The sequence below is a fragment of the Mesitornis unicolor genome, unplaced genomic scaffold (genome assembly GCF_000695765.1).
Source record: "Mesitornis unicolor isolate BGI_N332 unplaced genomic scaffold, ASM69576v1 scaffold44067, whole genome shotgun sequence".
NCBI classification, from domain to species: Eukaryota; Metazoa; Chordata; class Aves; order Mesitornithiformes; family Mesitornithidae; genus Mesitornis; species Mesitornis unicolor.
This window is the reverse complement of record NW_010199298.1, coordinates 1-25,604: the sequence shown is the minus strand read 5'-3', so window position 1 is coordinate 25,604 and position 25,604 is coordinate 1. Positions and strand designations below refer to the sequence as shown.

The window sequence follows — 25,604 nt, the reverse complement described above, 5'->3', positions numbered from 1 at the left end:
ATCTGGAAAGGTATTTACCAAGAATGAATGTTTCATCAACATGAAGGATTGAAGGAACTTCCCCCACCAAATTATTAGTTCACAGCTGAAAAAAACCCAGTTTTATCATGTGAGCCACACAGCCTCAGAGCTGGTATTACTATGCTTCATTTACCTTGCAGATAAACCCTCAAATTTTAAGTAACCAACTGGATTTCAGCAGAAGCACACACAATGGTGAAATTCCAATTACTAAATTTTTTATTTATTCAAATAAATAAAGAGGCAAAGGGCTAAAGTTGATTTTTCCTTTTTAAATGCAGGTGTATTGACGCCAGAATTACAGAGAAACCTCCATAGGGAGGAGACAGGGAAAGTCATCTTGTACATAACACGTTCCACATTTACTTCTCTAGAAAGGTACCCTTCTGTATTAATAGCTACCACTTTATAAGAGATTAGCTACTAGATGTAAGGTTTGGTTGCAAAAAGCTTGAAAAGAACAGTCAAGTCATAGCTGAGCACCTCTGAAACATCTCAGCAAACCAATAGTTAAAATTAATACATTACACACTGATCTTAATCCTACTTAAACAGACAAGAGCTACCACTAAAATTAGTAAGCGTTTGATCATTTAACATAAAAATATTGGTATTTTATGACCTGCAATAATCCATTTTGAGAAGTTAATCTTGTACTTTTTACATCAGCTTATTGTAACAGTCATAAATGTTCCCAAAGAGTTCTTAAGAACCATTAAGCAAACAAGATGAAAGCTTCTTAGCCTTTTCTCAAAGGAAAAAAGGACAAAAATTCACTAAACCAACCTCTTGAATAGTAAGAATTGTCACACCACTCCACACTGCCCTGTGATCTATTCACAGCTACAAAATTAATGGAAAATGTAAATCAGCAATTATTCATAATTAAAAAAAAAATCCTTTTTACAGCATGAAATACATGTCATGTATTTTCAAGTAAGATTGTTTACACAGGATGAATTTTACACTGTACATGTTTTTCTGATGTTGAAGCGTATACATACAGAAAAAAATACTGCCACAACCAATACACTTAAATACCTGCACATTATTTACATTTAAAAATATTTTACACAGGTCCAAACCATCCGTGTCATTTAGCTATACACGTATCAAACTGGAGTGTAAAACGCTTACAGTTTTTTAACAAGGGATTTTCAACAAAAATGCTGCTTTCAGTCCTTCAGTAACTCAGTGGATTCAGGTGTTAACTTTGTTCCATGCCAGCCATCAGTGACAAAGCTAAAGACTCCACTGTGAACCAAACCATAAAAAAGTAGTTAACATTTGCATCTGCAGCAGTCTGCGAATATTTACGGCAATATTCAACTCTGTAGTTCAAAAGGAAGATATCAGTTTATTTTTTAAGTTGTAATACTTCAGGATTTAGGACAGTAAGACATTGTACGAATCTCTAGGCAGTTTGGAAAATATTTCACCACTTTCATCATCAGTTACCCATTAGTTCTTTTAGGTGGTAAGAACTGGTGAGAATTCAGCTCCTTTGTTTGAAATACTAACTGCTGTACACACACAGAAAACCCCAGCAACATTGGGGGGACTATATGCAGTATGTCACTCTCACAGACAGTTCTTGAAGACAAGCTCTTGTAGACTGAGTAACAGTGAAGTCACAGAATCACAGAATATTAGGAGTTGGAAGGGACCTCGAAAGATCATCCAGTCCAACCCCCCTGCCAGAGCAGGATCACCTAGACTAGGTCACACAGGAACACATCCAGGCGGGTTTTGAATGTCTCCAGAGAAGGAGACTCCACAACCTCTCTGGGCAGCCTGGTCCAGTGCTCTGGCACCCTCACAGTAAAAATGTGTAAAGTAAAAAAATTATGTCAGATACTACTTCTTTCAGAAACCCATGAGAACCCACATCTACAGCTCAGGTAACCTCATTCAGCAGTTGCCCCCCTAACTCACACTGGCACTGATGAGCAATTTAAGGTAATACCAAGGTGCAAGCAGAAGTCTTCTGCTCTTTCTGCTATTGAGGACTTAACTTCCAACAGAGGGGCAGAGCCAAGAACTCAGTGCAGTTGCAGCTGAGGCACCGTAACACTAAAATTTTATTTGTTCAAGATGTATCGCAGCTGACACCCAACAACAACAAAATGAATGCTTTTCTATACCCTCCAGTTCTTTGTTTCATTCATTTAAAAACTGCTTGTTACTTGCTTGGCTACATCTGCATCCCCTCATCAAGAAAACAGGTAAGCTGTCATCAAAAAAACATGGCACCAATACTCTAAAACAATAATGAAGTTAACTTATTAAGAAGTAACGCTTTATGTCCCTCTCTGAATACCTCACAAAAGATTCCTTAAGATGTACTGACAAACATTAAAACAGACTAAAACATAAGTACATTCTTAGTAAAGCCTGTGTGTAAGCGCAGGTATGTGAAAAGCCCTGTGTACTTACAGTGCGGAAAGGAGCCCCGACAGACGGCTTTGTTGAGAACAGTCACAAGAAACATGTGACAGTTTTTAAAATCAGACTCCATCTTCTCTATGGATTCCATCCTACGGAACAGTTTAACAGAGGGATGCTTAACAGACCAGCCACAACATTATTTTCAAAATATGACCAAACCTTCACCGTAAATGATAAAAAGTACTCTTTAAGTAGCATTCTGGCTTGAATTTACAATATTTCAGTTATGCCTGTGTATTCCACTTCTAGAAAACCAAGGTAATTTTGACAGGAGCATCTGAGCACTATCACAATGGCATTAATAATTTCCTCATCATCTAAGAAACCTTGGCAGTAACTAGGAGGAACTGCATGGATCCAACTGACAACTGTTATTCCCACATAGCTTTGTATTTCAAGACAGCCATTCCTGGTCTCTATTGCTCCAAAGCTCCCCAGGGTAAACCTACACAGCCAAATAAAACAGGGACACCCCCACTGCTTTATTATCTTGAATTCCAGTTTGAACAGCGCCAGCTGGTGTTCACCAGAGGAGGGAGAAGATGTAGCTCATAATGGTCACTCCTTTCCTTTTTCCCCTCTCCCAAGAGGATGTGCATGACACTACATCAGCTATGACTTCTTCCTGCCACATCCAAGTGCATGCAACTACACGCTCTAAGTTTCAGGCTTTATCAACAGACTTCACAAATTATTTCTGACACTTCAAATTGGAAGGCCACTCCAAAAATAGCAACTTCCTAATGCTATCGGAAAGCAAGATCCAAGTTCTAGGTAGCATCTGTGCCAAAGAGAATTAGTCCTGGAAAATATGGATATAAGCCACTCCACACCAGCTGGCCTCTGGGCCACAGATCAACCCTTGAGTGTTAGCATAGCCTTGGAGTCTTGCCCACTGTCATTCATTCTTCAAGCAGCAAGTTACACAAACAAAAGCATAAACCAGGAGAGGAGTGGCTGGAGAGCAGCTTTGCAGAAAGGGATCTGCAGGTGCCGGTCTGCAGCTGCCTTTAATAGCTGTGAGCAGCGTGCCCTGGCAGCCAAGAGGGCAAACCACATCCTGGGGTGCACCAAACAGCACAACCAGTTGGTCAAAAGCGATGATTATCCTGCTGTATTCTGTGTACTGTGTGCAGCTCTAGACTCTATGATTTAAGAAGGATGTGAAGGTCCTCGAATGCGTTGGTCTTTGAATGTGTCCAGGAGGGCAACAAAGCTGGTGACAGGACTGGAAGGAATGTCCTACGAGGAGCGGCTGAGGACTCTGAGCTTCTCTAGTTTGGAGCAAAGGAGGCTGAGGTGCAACCTCACTGCTCTCCACAGCTTCCTAAGGAGAGGAAGTGGACAGGGAGCTGCTGACTTCCGTGGTACCCAGTGAGACAGGATGCACGGGAATGGTTCAAAGCTGCATCACCACAGGTTCAGACTGGACATTGGGAATCATTTCTTTAACAAGAGGGTGGTCAAACCCTGGAACAGGCTTCGTAGAGAAGTGGTCAATGCCCCAAGCCTGTCAGTGTTTAAGAGGCATTTGGACAATGCCCTTAATAACATGCTTTAGCTTTTAGTCAGCCCTGAAGTGGTCAGGCAGTTGGGCTGGATACCATTGTAGGTCCCTTCCAACGGAAATATTCTATTTTACTCCAAAAAGAAAAAAACCCACAGATCTTGTTTTTAATCTTGTCCGAGAAAAGCAACTGATTCACAGATCGGCACGTTAATCTTATATTGGAAATTACAGGTGGGTTTCTAACTTCAATCATGGCACATAAGTAAACACATTTCTTTCCTGAAAAATCCCAACTGTGACACTCATCCCAGGTTGTTATTACAGAAAAGGTACTACAGGAAAGGACAGACTGAAAACAACTTCGGATTTTATCAAGAATACAAAATCTGACCATTTGAACCAAGGGACTCAAACATTCTGCACAAAAATCTTGACTCCAAAGTCAATGGCAAAACTTTCATTGACTTCAACAGCTTCACATTTTGACTTTTTTTTTTTCCCCACAAAGGCTTTACAATTTAGACAGTCCAGATTAGACAAATAAGCAGGTTTAGAGGTCAGATTTAAATGTAGTTTTTTAAAAGACTTTTAGGTATGTATACTTACTTCCAAGCCCCCAAACCAGCCTGCCAACGGTCTACAAACATCAGTACTAAATTTAACACTTTCATTATAGCTTCTTTCACAAAGCTCACCTAAAACAACAATTAAAACAAAAGGAAGAACAGTCAGAAATTCATTGTTAACCATGATAATTTTCATTATTAAGCTGCAATACAAAGATATCCCATGCCATTTCATCTGGTCTGTAAAAACAATCTCCTAAGTACAATGCGATTCTTCCAAATTTAAGATGTGTTTTGTATTTGCTCTCCGACTGATTTCATGGCTGACTGTTTTGATGAGGACTAAGCACTAAGTATTGTCAGATAAAGGGCTGCAATGCTATTCATGTACTGCCATTTCCTGCCACACCAGTATGTACAATCCTCATTATATTACCAAACCTCAGTTTGTTCAAATCTTCCTACCTTGTAGAAACAAATGAGTCACATAAAATCCAATATAAAGAATGTAATTTTATCTTCTCTCCTTGACAGAATTGAGCTGAGACTTGCAAGGGAAACTGGATCTCAGTGTTAACTCTGAAAAAGCTACCATTTCATCAAGAGTACCTATATATTGCTTCCTATATATGGAATGCAAAAGAGACAGCATAATTAGTACTAAACTACTTTCCTGTCCTGCTAAACTCAATATATCAAATATGCAAGTCTTGTTACCCACCTTTTCTCTCAGTAGACAGCGATCATGGATTGTAGATAGGTATCTGTAGTGAATCTTTATCAACTGATCTAAATCTTTGGCTTCTTCTACCTGATGCTGAAACTCCAAGCCTGTACTGTGAAGAATCTTAAAAAGAAGACCATCGTTACTAAATTTCATGTTGCACACAAATGCAACTCTTCCAGTATTTTTTTAAGAGCCTAAAATTGCCTGATTCATTCACTCTTTCTAAATTTTAGGCTCATCCTCCAAATTACCATCAACACAGTAAAAAAATTGAACTCTTCTCATAACTGTACAAGGAGATTCCTCATAGGACTACTGCCATTGCTCAAGGGCAGACTATCCCTGGAGGAGCTGATTAGGAGTATATTAACTTTACTAAAGGCAAAAAAGGCAATAGTAGAGCTAACATGAATCTACAGGCATTGCCTTTATATTTGAGAATTCATATATACACTTTCAGAGCTGCATACTAGAGATTTTTGAGAAGGATCCATTTAACTAAAATGTCTGTAATAATACCTTTATAGGTATAATAGCTTTTAAGAGAGTAACAGCTTACAAAAACCTATTTTTACACGACTGTGCTTCAGTCATCTAGCACTGGGAGAAACAGTCAAAAAGAACTAAAAATATCTAAAGATCAATCACACGTATGTAGAACTTCTAAAGCAATTTTAGAATTACTGATTTACAACTGCCAAGTTAAAACTGAAAGACGCTTAGCCCAAAATTAATTTGCAGAAAGGACATTAGACTAATATTGTGCTTTTTATTTGGGGATTTTTTAATGTTTTAAATTAAAATGAATACTGCATCTCTTGTTACAGGTTCTTAATATAAATGAAAATGGGATATAAGACAAACCCTAGTCATGATGTAGTTGTGCAGGCTGTTAACAAAATGCATAAGTTTAACTCTTAAGAGGAACATGCGATGTATTTGTTGCTTTATACTTTCTGGCTGTGGTCCAAATGGAGGAAGCGTTCCTTGTTCTAATGAAGTTCCTTCCTTAACCTGTGGGTTTTCTGTAGCACAGACTAGTTCTAAAAACGAAAAGCAAGAGTATTAGGCCGAAGTGCTTATGAAGACAAACCATAGCTAGAATGTTACTTAAAACTGAAATTTGTTATTTATTATTCTGCACACAATACTGATGTAAGACTTCTCTTGCAATGCAGATGTGTTTTTAAAATACAGCAACAATATACTGAGTAGTTTCACAGTATGTGTACAACACAATTTGATAAATACTACAACAGGAAATGCTCTTTAAGAGCTAAAGATAATGTGAAAAGGTAAAAAAGTAACTACATTAAAAATAAATATGTATACAATCTCCACAAAGGGGAAAAGACTTAAGCACAAAGCCGTATCTGTGACGTTTAAACAACAGAAGAGAATTACTTAGCTGACATACAAAACAGATGAACCCATCAACTTTCTCATTTATTTTTCTAGGACATGAAGCGTGTATCCACTTTATATGGGACATGAAGAGTATAAACATTAACCTGGTGAAGGAGACACTAAGAGATCTCTTTCTACAGTCCCCAAGAGTATGTATTCCAAACGATCTAGCTTACTGTTTCAATCTCAATTAGATTATTTTTTCATCTTGTTTTCTTAACTGTTTGCAGGGTATTACTCATAATAACTTGGACTACACATAAAGCAAAACATCAGGGTGTGGTGGACAGACCTTCTTTCAACAGCAAGGTCTGAAGAATGAAGTAACAAGTTTCCAATAAAAGTAACTAAACCTGAATCAAAGAGACAAATGGAATGCATGCATAAATAGTGGTGTCCTGGAAGCTGGCAAGAAATGAAAAAACTTGCCCTGCTTAAAAGTTCTAATTTGCAAAGCTAATAGGGATTAATATTTTATAGAACGAATCAAAATTCTGATTGGTCTATACTACTTACTGCAGAAAGCAGCAGACTACTTACGTCCTTAGACAACAGAACAAGTTATGAGAGTATCTTTCATCAAAGAAGTTTCTTACCATCAAATCGTAAAACATCTAGACTGTACTTGGCCCACTTTATTTGCAGTAACAGCAGAAAAACTTGATTGTAAATTTTTTGGCACTCTAAGCTTATAACTATATCCACAGGCCAAGGAACCTAAGAAGAGCAGAGGATAACCAAGACAGAAAATGTGAATTTAATATAACATTTCCAATCTGTTCTAGAACAAAAACTACAGTAATATTAACTCACTACCTTGTAACTCAACGTCAAACCGTCTAAGGTGTGGACAGGGAGTTTCTTCTTTGCTGTATCAACACTTTCAAATGATATAGACAACCTATGTAAGGAAACAAGTGATTTAAATGGTGATGAGCTGTTTTAAATTGGTGATTAGTTTCATTTTTTTTTTTTTAGTTTCTTATTACTAAATACCAACTCTCCGATATAATCTGGTGGACTTGGGTAGAAGAGATGACAACAGCTTAAGACTTCATTAAAACAGATTGTTTTGACGAGTATGAAGGTTAAGTACATTAGTACAGGTGAGGGTGAAAGAAGCGTAACTAAACCATATTTTACAGGATTTTGCATTTTACCTTGAACTGTCCTCTGGATAGCGTTGCCCAACTGCTTCTTGAAGTTGGACATTTAAGAAAGCAACATTCTGCCACGTTTCCTTTTCTCTTATTTTGTCAAAAATAGATGTATAGAAGTCATACATGGTATCTCCAGCTTCAAGTAAGAAAAAGTTTCTCATTGCCTGCAAATATTCTACAAGCCTAAACGGGGAACAAACATATAACAACTCCTCAGTCTTAAACATGCAAGTGAAATCAAACACAACTGTTACAGAAACTAAAATCTTCAAAACTTTTCACTACAAGAACTCAGTATTAAACACAAACTCAATGAAGTCCACAGTAAATCCTTTGCTTAACCCTCAGGCAACCTTCACATACGTTCAAATAAAACAAATAACCAAGACATTTTTTCCTGTAAACTTGAACAGCCCCACTAACTTCAATGGAAGTGCTCACGGTATTCAAGTATCTTACAGGCTAGGTAGTTCTCTAAAATAGCTTAGAGTTTGGAAATCCCATCCCTCTCCCTAAACAGAACTTAGGGAAGGAGATGCAATTTCAGGGAGAGTTCTGTCTAAGAGACTTTAACATGGGGCCCCAGAAAATTATCATATGGATTTTCCTTTTCTGATAAAGTAGGAAGAGTAGTACTACTACAACCCTCACGAGAACCATGACTATAGACACATTAAGTATTTCAGACAGATTAAAAGCATGATGACTTTTGTCTACTATACATTTTATAGTATTGTAAGTGAATCTCCTATTAAACAAGTATATTCTGGCTTCCTAAAATTTGTCCTCCAGTATCAAATGAGGACACTTTTTAAAGTACTGTTTTAAACAATTTCCCTGCTAAACATCCACTGAAACAAATGATAGTTTTACTGTTGATTTAAACTAGACCAAATTTTCACCCAGGATTCTACCATGTTAGATGTCCCCCTTCCTCCTTAATGATTTTATTATCATCAAACTGGAACAGAAACAACATAAAATTCCTGCTTTCAGTGTATGGCATACAACTGGTAATTAAGAAAAAAAAGTATTATGGAAAAAAACAAATCTACTTTCTTACCTATAATCCTTCTTTAAAGTTTGCATCAGATTACCACAGCATTCCAAGTACTGCTTGTCTATGTGTGGATAAAGGCAAGACCTCAACGTCAGTTCAAAAGTCTGGCAGGTCACTGATTCTGAGGATCTATCCACACAAACATCCCCACCAGTAAACTTCTCATGGAAGTCACTCTGTTCCAGATACAATCTTCAAAATAAAGCAAGCTACTTAGGGAAGAAGGTTCATAATTTACACAATACATAAAACAAAAATGTCATACCTTCAAAGATTTTAATCAAAATTGGATCCTCTGCTCTAAAATATATGGTGCAGAAGTAATAAAAGCTGCTTCATAACTATAGTACGTATCAAGCCTATTAAGTGATCCGTCATACTGTTTTTGTATGACCGAGCATATCAAAAAGGACAGCATACTGTGATCACATAATTGCTCAAGAAATAATTCTGAAAAAACAACATGAAGTTCAAACACTATACAGCTTTATAAACAAACCTATTATCTTAGGAACTTTTAAAACTATAGTGTGCATGTGCAGCAGACAGATGAACTTCCCAGGAAAGAAAAATAAAATTTAAAAAAAACCAAGTAAAAATTTGAACAACAATAACATAAAGCAAAACCCAGCAAAAACAAAACAAGTCAAAAAACCCCAAACCACCACCACATATATGGATAACTGGTTTGAGGCACCTTAAATATGGGGCCCTTATATATCTGTAATATTATGCCATAGGAGGAGAGTATCTGCAGTCTACACTTGGTAAGTTTAATTATTTTGTCACAGAAAGGATCAAATTATTACAATCATTTGTAAAAAGCTACTTGCTAGCCAAATCCATTGCAACAGAAAGCCTGGCTCATAGCAGCTATTGCCTTGATTGACTGGATGAGTCAGACATTGAATTCATCTATCAATTCTGACAAGTAGATTAGTCCCAACAAACAAGGGAAGTAAAGGGTACTATCTACTATTAATAATTATTTCTTTAAAACTAACTCCTCCTAGGACTGAAATGAAAACAAGTAAATCACCAACTACTATTTAGGAAAAACATAAATAGCTATTTCTTATAGCTATCACAAAATAAGTAAGATTTTCCAAGTTTTTCTTTCCTGCTAGTGTTCGGGACACTTATAACTTCTATATGAATTCCCTCATTATGAGGAATGAAGATTTTTTTTAATGCAATTAACATGAATTTTGGAAAGCTTTTAAAGTTAGATTATTTAAACACAGCACAACTGAAGCTACATTCCTCAAAGAATATACTTGGTGCAAATCAAAAACATTGTGTACGAATTCCAGGCAAATACATTTAAAAGTTTAGATTTTACAACAGCATTCACTATTAAAACATGTATTTGCTAAAAGCCTGCCATGATAAAGACTATTCCTGTTTTCTATGCTAACAGATGTGAGTAGCAGATTCTCCACTGATTTTAACTGTTTTTAACTAAGCACAAAGGGTAGTGTTTACTTAGCTTCTGTCACAGATGGTTGGTGCTCCTCCTTATTCTTTACTTGCTCATTTTCAGCAGCAATAAAAATTTGGTCTCCCAAATGTCACCAGGCAGAACATTGCTCTCAACAACACAGCAGGAAAAGAATTCATTTACCTGGCAAAATTAATAGCCAGCAGCGGGTCATGGACATCATCCAGTTCCAAGTGTCTTTCTGCTATAGACTGCATCTTTATCAGGCTCTGCTTTGTGGCCTGCTGTTCTGTAATAATATCGGGGACAGACTCTTCTCCGTGCCGCAGGCGAGACTGCACCGATTCCAAGAACAGCGTATATAAACTCTTTCGTTCAGCATCTAAATTGGGCAACACATTCCATGGTAAAATTTCACTCCAAAAAACCCCTCATAATCTGAACTAAAAGAACTCCATAGTCCAACATTTTACTTCTTAACTCTTAACATACTGAATTTAGACCACTGTTCAGAAAAAAACTCAAATACATATTTAAACAAGTATTGCTAAAACCGTAGGACTAGTTCAATGCCTAAAGTCAGGTATATGTTCAAATGGATTGCTGAATCGGTGCCTGAAATATGAAGTACTTCTGAAACTGTTAGAGAACTCCTCTCCTTCAGATGCAAAGGCAGTTAATTCCTAGCGTCTGAAAAATCCCTGCAGTATTCACCGGAATAGCTTATAGACTCACACCAAAGGGGGAAACAAACCTAGAGAGTCTCCAAAATAATTTAACTGTCTCTACTTCAAACATCAAGAAACAGCAAAACCAAAAAATGTATTTTGCCCTCAAAAAAAAAAATCAAAATTGATTGCAGTGTTATACTACGGTTGACAATAGTTCAAGATAAATATCCTAGATACCCAAATATCACTCATTAAAAGAAAATGTTCCACATATAACCTCAAAATTATTCAAGCACTTAGTAATGTAAAACGGCTGTTAATTAAAACAAAACAGCTTTACTATTAGAACATACAAGCTGGTTTTGATTGTCTCATAAGAAAAAAAAATATGTTTTGCAAGCACATGACAAAAGTTTAAGAAAAATGTAAAGCGATAAAAAGCAAAGGGAACACTGCATCTTTTCACTTATTTGCATTGGAAGACGAAGTGATTTCAATCAGACCTGAAGTTACCAACCATGATACTGGCATTCAACAGAGCGCGTCATATTATTCGAAAACCACGGAAACAAGACTACACCCATCCTGCAAGATACCCTAAGGCCTGACAGTCCACAAGCTGACATTTCACCTCTCGATGCAGTCTGCTGTGGAGAGCCATCTTTGCACTGAAGATTCTTCAACAGCTGCATGGATTTTCCAGCCATGATGATTTGCTTTAGCACAGGTTTCAGAAAAGAGACCATGGTGTGTTGCCTGCTTGAAGGGGCCTGGTCACTGCCAGAACTGGCACTGGCATTATCACTCATCTTCTCTTCATTCTCCGTCTTCTCTGACACACTATATAACGTGTAGGTAGCATACCAAAAATCTCTGTGATTAACTGGAACATTTTTGTTTCTGCAAAGAGATAAAAAGCTGCTCGGTATTTCCCTTTTCAAAAGATGAAACTTCATTACTAGAAGATGCGTATCATCTTTGCTCTATGCTTTGCCTTTTTCTGAAGTCAGATGGAAAATAACCTAAATTAGGTAATTAAAATGAAGCACAAATATAAATAAAAGTTGAAATCACCCCTGTTGGTAGCACTGAAAACACAGCTACAGAATCACAGGAAGAAAAAAATCAAGTGGGACATCATGAGAATGTTACAGATGTCAGCTACTAAATTCCTTACAATAGTACTAGAACTGTTCTCTTAATTCATGCTCACCTTGACCTGCCTTAACAGATAGAGGTTCAAGTAAGTCTGGCAGATAGGGGGAAATAGATTTTTAATTACAAGCCAAAATTCTAAGTTCTATATTCACTTTGCACTTCGAGATGTCAGAAAAGGAATCAGCAAAATGTAGCATACAAACAGAAGATAAATTAACAGCTGACATAATGTTTATGATATGAGCATGTACTTCAAGATACCATACTAACTTGTACTATAAGTCAGAGGCAGTGAGTATTTCAATTCTAAATAGCATTTGATTTATGACAGCTATAGATTAGTAGAAAAAATTTAAAAGTAAATTTTGTAATTTTTGCAAACATCTTCGTTTTGAAAAATGGTTAATCGCTAGTAAAAAAGTCAACATACTCAAAGTCTGACTGCTGACTATTTATTACAGATTATAAAAAACCAAAACAATTGAATTCTGTTCCAGAACAATATCTGGTAGGGCTCCTTACCTAATACAATTTCCCTAATGGGAAGTCTGAGACAAGTTATAAAACTATGATTAAGAAATCAGTTCCACTTAAGTAAAATAACAAACGTGCAAAATCTACTTTTATTGTCACTCTTTACTTCCTAGGTTCTACAGCAGGTTTTGTGTTCATACTTGCACAGTATTATGTGTGGCCAGTATCAGCATCCCTACCTCTGAATGATAAATTCCTTTGCAGGATCAAACAAATTACCATGGACTATCCACTCATCCACTGTCTGTAAGTATGGCCTCACAGTTTCAACCCAGAGAGAGAACAAAAGGGATACCTGAAGAAAAAAAAAAGTGGCTGAATGTTTTTATAGTAAGCATTAAAAGCAATATAACAACAATAATAATATAACTGTGCAATTATAGTTTATAAGATACATAACTACATTTCGGTGTTTTTAGAGATAACACGTTCACCTAAAAATTACAGCTTTAGTACTTTTAACAGAAACACTTATTGTGCATGCCTCCCTGTACTACTTTTTGTCATCACAGGTAGACCCAGTTTTCTTCCTATTCTAATACCTCTTAAGCAGTGACAGCCATAAAACATTCTGTGGTTTTATGACGTAGAAAACAGGAAAACAAAAGGGCATCTACTGTATTTTCACTAGTATAATCAACAAGTTACTGTAAAAACCCCAATCCTTACATTTCACCATTAACAGAATTATGCAGCTGTAGAAATAGAAGGAGGGAAAGCTATTTCAAAACTCCCTCTTTTGTAACAGCTTCCTGGCCTCTGATTCTCCAAAGTTCCTCCCCTCAGTACTAAAAACACACTGCTGCTGATCTCATAAATCTGATTTTGGCCAGGTTGAGTGAACGCATGTCAGAAAACAGTAATGCACCACAGCTATGAAATTTCTCCTCACTCCTCGGTAGCTGAAGGCTAGTGTACTCCATCACCATAAAGAAATTGAGGTTACTAAACATACTAGTGTGTTGTTCTATTAAGGTAGGAATTGCTTCCCCTACCGTTTGCTCAGATGCTTCTCCAACGCTGTCATATTCAAGGATAGCTTTGTAGAGAGTATTAAGCAGATGAGATGCTCGTACAACATTTCTAGTGTCAGGTGGCACTTCCGCTACTCCTGTGCTGAAAACTTTGTGAAGTACCTTCAGCTGTGCCAGTCGGGGAGACAACTTATCTATCACTGTTGAAAGTGTGACTGTTTTATCTGGAAAAAAAAAACCCAAACAACCCAAAGATGTATAAAGGTAATATCCAACAGAAAAACCAAATGTTGTTAATGTTTTTAATAAGGTTTTAAAATGCAGCATGGCATATGTCAGTTTCAGAATGTATCTGCAGAATGTTTTGCATGTTTCCCGCTTATAAAAGTTTTCTTGTGCGCCCCCCTCTCATAAAATTTCCCTTGCACGGTACCTTTGTTGATTATGCATTTTTCAATTTCAGTAAGTTCTTCTTTAAAGCTAATGAAATATTTATACAAGGCCCACATAAAAGCTTGATAGGTTCTGAATGGGGCTTCAGTAGTCTTTTTTGGAGTGGAAACTGTTCCATGCATTGTGTTTTCTGGGCCATGTCCCATCACTTCATCAATAAACTTCTGTAGTCTAAACACAACTTGACCATACGCTGCTATCTGCTCCAATACAGATCTCAGACAATTCTACAAAAAAAACCCACAAACAACAACTTTTTAGAATGATCTAATAAGATTTTCTTTTATAAACCCCAAAAATATCACAAGATATTTCTATGAAATAAAATATAATAAAATTCTGCCATCCCTATCACTTGACCACATTCTCACATATCGGAACAGCCCATTCAGTTTTATTAAGTCAGATGTAATTTGATTAAATTAAGAGTAACTCTGGAAATGTGGAAATTCAGAAACAACTTACATGAGTTAAATGAGTCACAATAATGTCATTCCGCACAGCCACTTTTCCATCATTCAACTGAAATATAAAAAGTTTCTTCACTCCTGAAAGTAGCCTTGAAAAGAAACAAAAAGAGTAGGAATTTTTCCTTCTTAATGGACTCTTGAGAATATAATTAATAAAATAATTATAGCTTTCACTTGCCTAACAGTTTCTTTTCTTCAAATAAAAGGATCACAGACCAACTACGATGACAGTGGTACTATAAGTTGTCACTTGAACAATAAAACACTGGCATCAAGTAAACACCTCCCATAGTTCCTTTCCAGTTGAGATAATTTCAGCTATAAGATGATACAAACCTACTTTCTGAAATCGGACACTGTATTAAAAATTGATAGGGCCAGGATAGGAACAAGTTGGCTCTTCTTAACAGTTAGACTTGAGGAATCAATGCACGCAAGAAGTAGTGAGCTAATTCCTTCTTCGTGAATCTGAATGGTTAACACACATAAGCAGCACCTTTATTGTGAGCAATGGTGTAAGCTAGAAGTTCAGAAATAATTCTTTCTTCAGATGCAACTTCAAAGATAAATCTCTCATTTCTCTAAGAGAAATACTAAAAGTTAAAATGCAAGCTTTTTTGGTGTTGCTCTTACCAAAGAGTTTCCCGTATAACCTGAGTTTCAGTGACTAGTGTTCTCTCTTCTGGCACATATAAAGGATCACTGGTATACAAGTGGTGGTCCCTTAGGAAAAGGCAAAGAAAAATCATTTAATGGATGAAACAACAGCTGAATCACCTGAAGGTAAGAATGAAGCAAGGCTCAGTTTTGTTCTAATCATAGTTGAGTAAATTCATGGGGACATTTCAAGTACAAAAGCAGAGTCTGTTTGCATATTATTAAGCAAAATACTATGGAAAGCATTCAAGTATCATCCAGTCGTATGTAGCAAGACAAGCAAAGTACCAAAGTAGCAAATATCTGAGGTACTGAATCTGGGTTGTTTTGGGTTTTGTGTTAGGGTTTTTTTGTTCTGTTTTGAACCTTGATTACTTTATTATTTCATATTCAATGCTGTGAAAATCTGTAGAGTTACTTTCTGTTTAAAATACTAAGCTGAAAAGTAAAATATTAATTTCTCTAATCCATATAAGAAAATTCACACTTTAGCCCAGAGTTTTACTTAAGAAATGGAAACTTTCACAGCCACCTAAGAATTTTCCCTTATGATCCTGTGTTATACAATTCTTTGTAAATCTTCCACAGTATTTTTCATATTCTAGTGAAGTATAGAGTGATTATTCGCCTTTTTAGTATTTTGCCTCATTAGTATATCAGTGGCAAAACTTATGTGATCAAGTTCAAAATTCAAAATCCAAATAAAGTAATACTGATCATATATCATACATACATATAACATATATCTGCTAACAACATTGCAACAGAAACAGTGTTGCTCTATTTATGCAACTGATTACCCAATAGTGACTGAGAATTTTGGTCCATAACTGGCTAGATAACCAACTGACACTAAAATAAATTGAACTCCTTGATTAAGAAATTCATTAAATTAAGGAACAAAAAATAAATTTAATTATCTGCATTAGTGCAATACTGATAGAGCAGAATTTGGGACAGAGGGAAGAATCAGGCTGCCTTTTTTTTTTCCTTTTCTTTTTTAAAATTGAACTTCCTTCTCATTTTCTTTCCAAAACCACAGCGGATCACAGTGACATACTGCTTTATGTTCCTTCCCCACACAAAATCTGTGTTTAAGACTACCTTTGTAAGGGAGGCACCAAAAACAAACAAAAAGTTAACCTTCAGGGAACTTTTCATTTCCAGGATCACTTACAACTCATCTGTATTAGTTCCTCAGAGACCTTCCTGAGGTCAACCCAAACGAAATTCAACAACAATTTTCTTCTTCCCTTTTTCTTTGACAAAGGAAGACCCTCCCTCTGATACGACAAATGAAATAAAAACTAAATAAAAGGAAAATAATCTATTAGTAGGAAAAAAGAGCTCGTTCGATCATCTTATTAATTTGTAACCTTTCAATTCTGTTACTTACTAAATCAGTAATAACTATAGTATCTTTATGCTTTCACAGTAGAGATACTTAATAAAGTCACTATTTAGTACTATATGCCATAAGAAATATGTAAGTGATACTGTTTTCTTACCAGACTGCAGCTAGGTTGGAATGCAAGTGCAAACTATGTGAAAAGCGAGGAGCTCTTCCTGTCCAGTACTGAGGAACTACGTGCTGCTCCAGCCAGCTGCGGGCATCAGGTTCACCAACTGTGAAAACATGTGACGGTCAGTGAGGTGTTTTTATTTACTCAGGAAATGCTTATAAAACATGGGAAAAAGTTGGGAATAAGCCTATCCACTCAGCTCCTGAATCCCAGGTCTTTTCAGATAAGTTACAATTTACAACTATTTACTGCACTCATATATATGATACCATTATGCACAAACTAATTTGCACAGAAATGCCTCATCTCCTAAAAGTTGCAAAAGTCCTAAAAAATAAACTTGGAGTTTTATGTAGTTTCCAATTCTTCATCCAAAAATGTGCATGTCTCAGGCAATTCTCAAATGATACATACAAAACCAAGCTGACTGAAAATATAAACTGCCAAATATCACCAGTTTTGTCACTTCGTTCCTTTTTACTATGCATTTTGTACAATAGCCAAAAATGTTTCCTTCTTAAATGTGATTATCATGAAGTCTTCACCTAATTCCAGTTACACAGCTACTGCTTATCCAACATACAAATACTATGCAGTCTTCTTACACAAGGTATCCTGTACCCTACAACATTCTATGCAAAAATATACAGCAAGAGTTAATACTCCCTAAAGCTATTCAGGAGTAAGCCACTAGTGCTTTAATTACATAAAACTATTTTTTAAAATTCTTCATACCCAGAACTGAGTCAAAGGTTTCTGCAGTCAACCAAATTTTGTTTCAACATTCTGATACTTAGTAATAAAAATTTACATTATGTCCACACAACTACATGCCACATTTCTGTACAAGCTTTTACATCTATATTGGAATATCCATGTATATTTCTACAGCAACAACAGAAATCAGACCAAACCTTCCATATTGCCTCTTTACTGTTAAAAATAAAACAAGCTGGAGTGAACAATAAGGTGACCCTTAAAACTACAATTACAAGTCTAAAGCATAATACTTTACTACAGAATAACAAATTAAGCCACATTAGCTTGCTAAATTTGAGTGTGTATAACCATACTGGAAGAATTATAGCTTATTCTAACCTTTCCAGGAAACATTAGGTACCATTTTCTTATTTGGATCTTGGTCTTCTAAAGGTGTCCTGTCCACTTGAATACCTGAGTCCTCCCTGCTTAAAGGCTGAGTGTCTTCCTCCTCGTCACTTTCTCCAGACCAATCCTATTAAGTACAACAAAAGCCAATGCATTTCAGTACAACATAACAGACAGATCTATATTCACTTCCTATTGACCTGAGAAGCCAAACATAAACTCTCTTCTTCTTTCTGCCAGTATGAAGTAAATTGAGGACACTAAGACTAATGTAACTGTCTGCCAGAGTCTGGTTTAAGTTATACATATCATAAATAACCAGACAAATGAGAAGACTGGAGAAGATCACAGAACTACAAAAAGGAGCAGGCAGGGATCCACAGAAGGAATCAGTTTAGTTGCAGGATCAAGTCAAAACATGGTGAAGAACAAAAGCACTTGTATCACTGTTACTCTGCTTGGGTCTGTGTGTATTTCATGGTATTAAGTAAGAAGCAACATATCAAGTAATCCTGCGAGAATCAGAGACCATACAAATCAGGTCTTCAAAATACTTCAAGGATTTTTTACCTTAAAAAATAACTTACTGGTGTATCTACACCTGGGCCAAAGTAAATTTCTTCTCCTTCCATCAAATACTTTCCCCAATCAAATTCTTCTTCCTTTTCTAAGAGAAACATAAACATAAAAATAGTAAGCATCATAACTCTGACTTCCTTTTCCTCTAAAAGATTTTCAAAGCTAAAATGACATTATTACAATAAATATAAACCAAAAAGCATTCCCTTGCATTTAAGGTTACATCACTGTTCCTTTAACAAGGCTATACACTTTCAGACATGTAAACTGTGACGTATCAACCTTGTATATCCTTATTTATTCTCAATTTTATTGCTTATACACTCAAAATATGCAACCTAGCATGCCATCAGCACGTTTATCTGTACTATGTTACACTACCCTATGCTTCAATCCTGGAAAAACATGCAAGAATGCAACATATCACTTGTTCTGACTAGTCCGCTGTAGCCCAGCGGAAACATTCTAAATGTATAATTTACATATGCACAAGGATCCCGGATTGTAAACAACATAAAGCAAGAACTGTCTTACTCTTCGAAACAGACACCACATACGATGTGTAATACTTTAAAAATAACAATCACTCTTACAATATATTATATCTTAAACATGAAGCTTACTCAACTGTAATTAGTGTTGTTTGAGATAACCTCTTCATATTCACATTCCTGGAATGGGCTGAAAGTGCATTCAAAACACCGCCGAGGGAATGTGCAGAGATCATTCAAAAAGGAATCTTAAGATGCAAGATTTTCTTTAGGTTAGTCTGAAATGTTCTTCTTTCAGTCTATCATACAACACTGTAAACAAATGCGGGATTGTATCCACTCAAACTTAAGCACAAGCCTCATTTTTAGGCATTGAGTGAAATAGTTCTACTTTAGAAAGCAGGCAGCTGGGACCTCCCTCTGGAAACCTTCAAGGGTATCCCCTTTCCTTGACATAGGGAACATAGGAATTTACATCACCAAAGCTGTTTCAACAGATCTCCTGTTGAGGTGCAACACAGACTGAGGACAAAAACCTGCTGTCTTTGAGTATGTAAGCAGTGCTGAACAGGTGGAGAATGTTAGTAAGGGACAGCAGTACAAGCCAAACAGAGTTCCCAAGGTACTTTGGTGGATGGAAAATTTAATTAGGCAATGTAACATAAATGGGGGTAGGAAAGATTTGCAGGCTATTTGAAATGTATAAATCATAAAACAACAATCAATAAAGCACCCTGAAGTGAAGTAGATAATAAAATGGAGAGAAAAAATGCCCTTATCGGATTGCATTAATGGATTGTATCTTTTATTAAGAACATAAACACCTTGTGAACTTACCCACTTCTTTGTCTCTCGGTTTTTCCACATAGATGGTGTTGGATGGAGAATCAGACAAACATAACAGAAGAGACAGTATGGAATAGTGCGCATCTGTCTTTAAAACACATTAAAAAAAAAAGCAAGTCAACGAAGAGTCTAAAAGATTTTGGTTAGGACTCAGCCTATTATCTGCAGTAATGCTCCACATTAGTTCCAATTCTCTAGCCCTGATGATGAAATAACATCAACAAGACAATATTGAATGTTATTTGTTCTATTTTGCCTCTTAATTGGCCAATGAATAAACAAATATTTCCAAAGTAGCCACAGCATAAACTGCCTCTTACTGAGCTGATAATCTGAGAATATGGAGATAGGAGGAACTCTGAAGTTCTGGAACATCTGGAATATTGTGTCCAGTTCTGGGCCCCTCAGTTCAAGAAGGACAGGGAATTGCTTGAAAGAGTCCAGCGCAGAGCCACAAAGATGATGGAGGGAGTGGAGCATCTCCCTTATGAGGAGCGGCTGAGGGAGTTGGGTCTCTTCAGCTTGGAGAAGAGGAGACTGAGGGGTGACCTCATTCATGTCTATAAATTTGTAAAGGGCGAGTGTCAGAAGGAAGGAGCCAGGCTCTTCTCTGTGATGTCAAATTATAGGACATGGGTCAATGGGAGCAAGCTGGAGCATAGGAGGTTAAACCTGAATATAAGGAAAAACTTGTTTACTGTAAGGGTGACAGAGCACTGGACCAGGCTGCCCAGAGAGGTCGTGGAGTCTCCTTCTCTGGAGACATTCAAAACCCACCTGGACACGTTCCTGTGTGACCTAGTCTAGGTGATCCTGCTCTGGCAGGGGGGTTGGACTGGATGATCTTTTGAGGTCCCTTCCAACTCCTAATATTCTGTTAAGTACTATGAAAGTAAGAAGACACCAGAGGACAAGGGATAATGGACAGCTATGTAAATGTGGATAAGGCAGAAGAACACAAATAATTGGCCTGCAGGAAACAAAGTCTTAGTTTCCTTACTCATATGGCTGATTATTTCAAACAGAGGCTAAAATGAAGTTAGCTAAGCCACTTTGCCAAAATTGCTACATTTTAAGATCATGATCACATTATCTTCCCTCATCTGAAAATCCACACAAAGCATGAAGGATGCATCCTTAACTCCAATACTGCACTAAGGTGACTGTGAAACAAAGGCCTTCAATCAGGTTGGAATACCGTGCCAACGCTGGTATTCTGCAGAGATTTGTGTTATGGTATGTTCTTTAATATCTGCTTACAGCACAACCATTTCTTACTAAAGAAAGGTTTTTCTTTAGCCTGATTCTAACTTTCCAAAGTTCTTCAGCCGACCATTTCATATCTAGACATATGGAGATTCTGCTATCTACACCCTATACACAAACACACTTACAAAGCTGTTTGGGAATTAGATCCACTTGCATTTAAAAAAAAAAAACAACACTCAAACAAACAAAAATACAAAAAACCCCATGCAACAAATTTCTAATAAAGCAGCATCATACTCATCTAGTATATATGGAATATAGTATGTTCCTACTGAACATTACTGACTCTACAAGAGTTTGTCAAAGAACACCAGTAGGTTGTTGACGAAATCACACATGCAAGCTAGCGTTTCACTTACCAGTCATAAAACTGATAAATACTCAATCTTCCCAGTTATGTACCACTGCTAAAAACTAAATGCAGTTTAACTTTCCAAATATGAGATATGATCTATCTCCAGCTATATCTCAGCTGCATTTTCAAAAGAAAAAAAAAAAAAAGAAAAAGAACAAAAAAGGCTCTTTCAAGTCTTAGTATACTTGCAACATTCAAGTATTAAGTGCTTGCTTGGGCTTCTGTTTTGGTTTGTCTGTTTTTAATTTTATTTGACTCTCAAACAAGCACAACTTCTCAAACATCTCTATACTACAGTATAATAACTGAAGATATGTGTAAGCTACTGAAGGTTCCAGGGTTTTCCCCACAAATTAGAGGAAACCTAAAACAGTGCAAAGAAAGGTAAATGTCAGTTCACTGAGAAGTAAAATCAGACTACAACTCAGAACACACAAACTTATGAAAGAAAATCATTATATGGAGCACCACCTCTAAAATCACAAGCCTGAATTTCCCAATAGCAGGAACTTTCAGTTTTAAAAGATCAAATTCATTATTAAACTACCACACTTGAAAATGTCTTATGTGAGATTATTTTTGACACGTCCATCCAGTCTATATCCTAAACTGATTTGATACAAAGTGTATTAAAGATGAAACATGTATATAGTCTCAATAAGGAAGCTACAGGGCAGGAGCACTCCATTTGGAAATACTAAAATCAAAACATCCAGATTCATTACTCAATGCAAAAAAAACCTGGGCACAGAGTAAGAACTGCTCAGTTTGCCACTGTTTTAGAGCAGACAGGAATCTAGATACATTTAGATTTGTACAATGTTGACCATAAAGCACTTGCTCTGCAATGAGATTATGTCCTTTAAGGCATTAAACTGCATATGCTGAAACCCTGACAGAACAATAAACACATTTCTAAAATAAATGGGGAAAATAAAGAATATAACCCTGAAAATCAATCACCTGAACAGCAACTGTAAACCCCACTGCTAAGTCAACTGAATTTTCCAATGTAACATTACAACTGAAATCCCCATCATTAGTACAAACATAAGAGAGCTGGGGAAAAAAAAGAACAAGGAAATTGCCACATACATACCTTTGTTTCTTCAATACTTGGGAGTGGAGAGTTGAGAAATTTTTCTGTTAGTCTCTTCCAGCTTGCAGCTTTTCCAAGGTCAGAATGAACTATCAGTTTTTCATGTATTCTAATAAAAAAAAAACAGTATCAAAAATGCTTCCAAAAAAGTCAACTAATCCATTATTAATCCATAAACATAAAACTTACCCTTCTATGGTCTTCTCTACTTTGTGACTATTCACATCAAGAAACCGGTGAAATCTGTGTATGAAATCTGTATTAGAGTATGTTTAAAAAGGAAGATTAAATAAAGAAGAAAATAAAGTCGATCTACATATATGAGGACAACAGTATTAGTTTAATGATGCATGCTTAACTCAGCAACAGCATTAAACATCAACAAAATCTAATCTCAGTGTCTCTTAGCTCAAGAAGGATTAACTAAAATTGACCTTAAAGATGGAAAAATGGAATTCAGGTTACGTGGAAAATTACTACTCTGTCAGCAAACTAAGCAATTAAAGTACACTGTCAGTTAAGTCAAGTGGAAAGAGAAGACCAAGAGCTGTACTGTCAAAAGCATCCGTGCCAAATGCACACAAACTATCTGCGGTTTGCATCACAAGTACAGGCAAAACAAAAACCCACATGGGAAGGCCTCTAAACCCAAATGATGCTCCCATAATAATAGGGAAGCCTAAAATAGAAGAGCTTAATCAAAATAAAGATATACTACCAAGGGTAGCACATGCAGGGACAAAGTAAGAACTCATGAAAGGTAAAGATGGACTTTGCAGAAGAAATTAGGATATGAATAAGGTTCTTCATGTACACAGAAAAAAACTGGGAATGGGATGTGACAGCAGTGAGCACAAAGTCAAGATACTCTACATGTAGGCCTTCAAAGCCAACCTAATATTTTGCCTCAACTTCCAGCAACAACTGTACGGAACACAGAGGTAAAACTCTCATGACCACAAACAGAAATGAAAAACTACTAAATCTGGATCAGGAGCAAAAGTTAAGCTAAATAGACTGAATTTGGAAAGACAATCTAAAAATCACTTCAATGTCTAAGTAATGAACTAGAAAATGAAACTGTAAGGCAAGTAGCAAGGATTTTAGTAAGTATCACTGGAGGATGAAGACATGCTTGTATTAAAGAAAAAAAACAACTTTGTTAATTAAGATTAGTCTGATTTCATTTTTCTGTAATGCTTTGGAATAAAAGCATGGTAAAATGTAACATTAACTAGGTAGCTGACGTTTAGGTTAAGAAAAATACAGCTTATCTGTTACAGCACATCAGCTTACATAGGAAATCATTAGTTCAAAGGGAGACTGGTGCCAAGTACAAGAACTGGAAGGTTTAGAACCTAAAGCTTTAATTAGCGACTCTAACACATGCACCCAAAAAAGTATCAATTTTTTCTAGGCAAGTTGGGAACATCATGAATAGAACTAACTGGCTCCATGGAAACAAGACTAATCTGAGAACTACTGCATAGAAACAGCATCAAATCTAACAATACAAACCACAAGTTTCGCAAACTTGAAACTGAAGAGAGTTTCTGCTACAAGCTAAAGTATCACGTTTTGGAGATATGATACTGGTCAATCTCAGGCTAAATTTTCATGCACATTTCTTAGATGACAATTCTGGCATAAACATCCTCCTCCTCCCAACCTTCCCTGTCAAAACAGTTTGTTGTCAACTCTGCATTCCTCTGCATCCCTGCCATTTTTCCTGCCAACCCAAAAATTCCTCAATCTAAAAAAGCACACAGCTCCACAAACAACTGGATCACCAAAACAGTAGGAGAGAAGTCACAAGAGGAGATGACTGACAGGGCACATTTACCTGACTTAAGAAACCCCGCTACCATCACCACCCAACAGACTCAGAATGATTGTTACAAGCAACTATTTTGCTGCAGCTACAAACCAGATAAATGCAATGCTATGATGCATTACACTGAATATTTCTGGTAAATATTAAGAACGCAGGGAGACAGCAGTTACAAATACCACATTCCTACATTCCCAATGAACACAACTAACCTCCTCAAAATTCAGCAAAGAGTTGAACTTGTCAAAACACCAGCTACAGGTCATATCCAGCTCTCCCACACCATAGATTCATCTTTGCTGTTGAATAATTGCTATTTGGTTAATAAAATAGTCTTATCTGAGCCTATTAGTAGTCAGGATTCAGAGCCTGATGTGATGCAATGCAGTTATGCCACTGCTCACCCCAAAAATGGATTTTAAAGACATTTAAAAAATGTAAGTAGTATGGATTTTAAATAGATTAGGTACTTGCTGCATCAAGTTAAGCAAGTACACAACACTCCAAAGAGGCAGCAGTTAGTGGTAGCATGGGAAATTAGAAATAGATCTGTAAAACTTGGCAGCACACAATGAAATGGAAACTGTGATAACTTAAAAAGCATGCATAAAACTTTAGTAAGGACATTTCAGATGGCATTACTATTAAAAGGGTATAATTTATACGGTAATACAATAAAGGGATACAGATAATATACATTACATAAAGACCATGTTTATGACGAACTCCAATAACATCAAACACATTATCTTCTGGAGACTGATAACCTTTCATAGAAGCTGCACTGTATTCTTGGCCAGAAGCTTTACCTTGATCTGGTTTTGTTTACGTGCTCTTTACATATAATGATTTTCTTTACTTCCCTCCAAAAAAATAAAATTGGATGGCTAAATGGAAATGTTGAAAGCTACCTTTTTACAGATCAGAAAAAAGCCCTAAAAGACCGAGACTTAAAATCTAACGGAGTAATAGCTACTGGTCCCCTGACAGGGGCCCGCAAACAGCCCCCACCGCTACCCCAGCCCTCCCGCACGGAGGGTATGGCAGGACACGGCCCTGTACCGCGCCCCGGGCACCCTCCTGGTTTCCAGGCGAGGGCTGGCAGCGGCCACCAGGTCACACAAGGCGAGTCACACCGCACCGCAGTCCCTCAGCACAGAGAAGCGGGGCTGGCCCGGCTCCTTCCCTCGGCAGCGCTGGTCGGGAGAGAGATTAAGGGACCCGCTCGCTTCCTCGCCCCCAGCCCC

The 25,604-nt window shown here is 36.8% G+C and overlaps 1 protein-coding gene across 1 annotated transcript; it reads right to left on the bottom strand.

Annotated features, from left to right (window-relative positions):
* Window positions 1-933: 933 nt before the first annotated feature.
* On the bottom strand, window positions 934-22,782 carry TUBGCP5 (tubulin, gamma complex associated protein 5; the record flags this gene model as incomplete). The annotated part of the gene is made up of 22 exons (XM_010189406.1): window positions 934-1,275; window positions 2,458-2,558; window positions 4,586-4,674; window positions 5,267-5,392; window positions 6,137-6,315; window positions 7,276-7,396; window positions 7,496-7,580; window positions 7,840-8,022; window positions 8,903-9,091; window positions 10,524-10,722; window positions 11,643-11,911; window positions 12,883-12,998; window positions 13,699-13,901; window positions 14,111-14,357; window positions 14,596-14,689; window positions 15,234-15,323; window positions 16,766-16,883; window positions 17,879-18,014; window positions 18,475-18,554; window positions 19,795-19,891; window positions 22,527-22,635; window positions 22,716-22,782. Coding segments are annotated over 22 exons (2,945 nt in total), but the record flags the coding sequence as incomplete, so codon positions are not given.
* Between the last annotated feature and the right edge of the window lie 2,822 nt (window positions 22,783-25,604).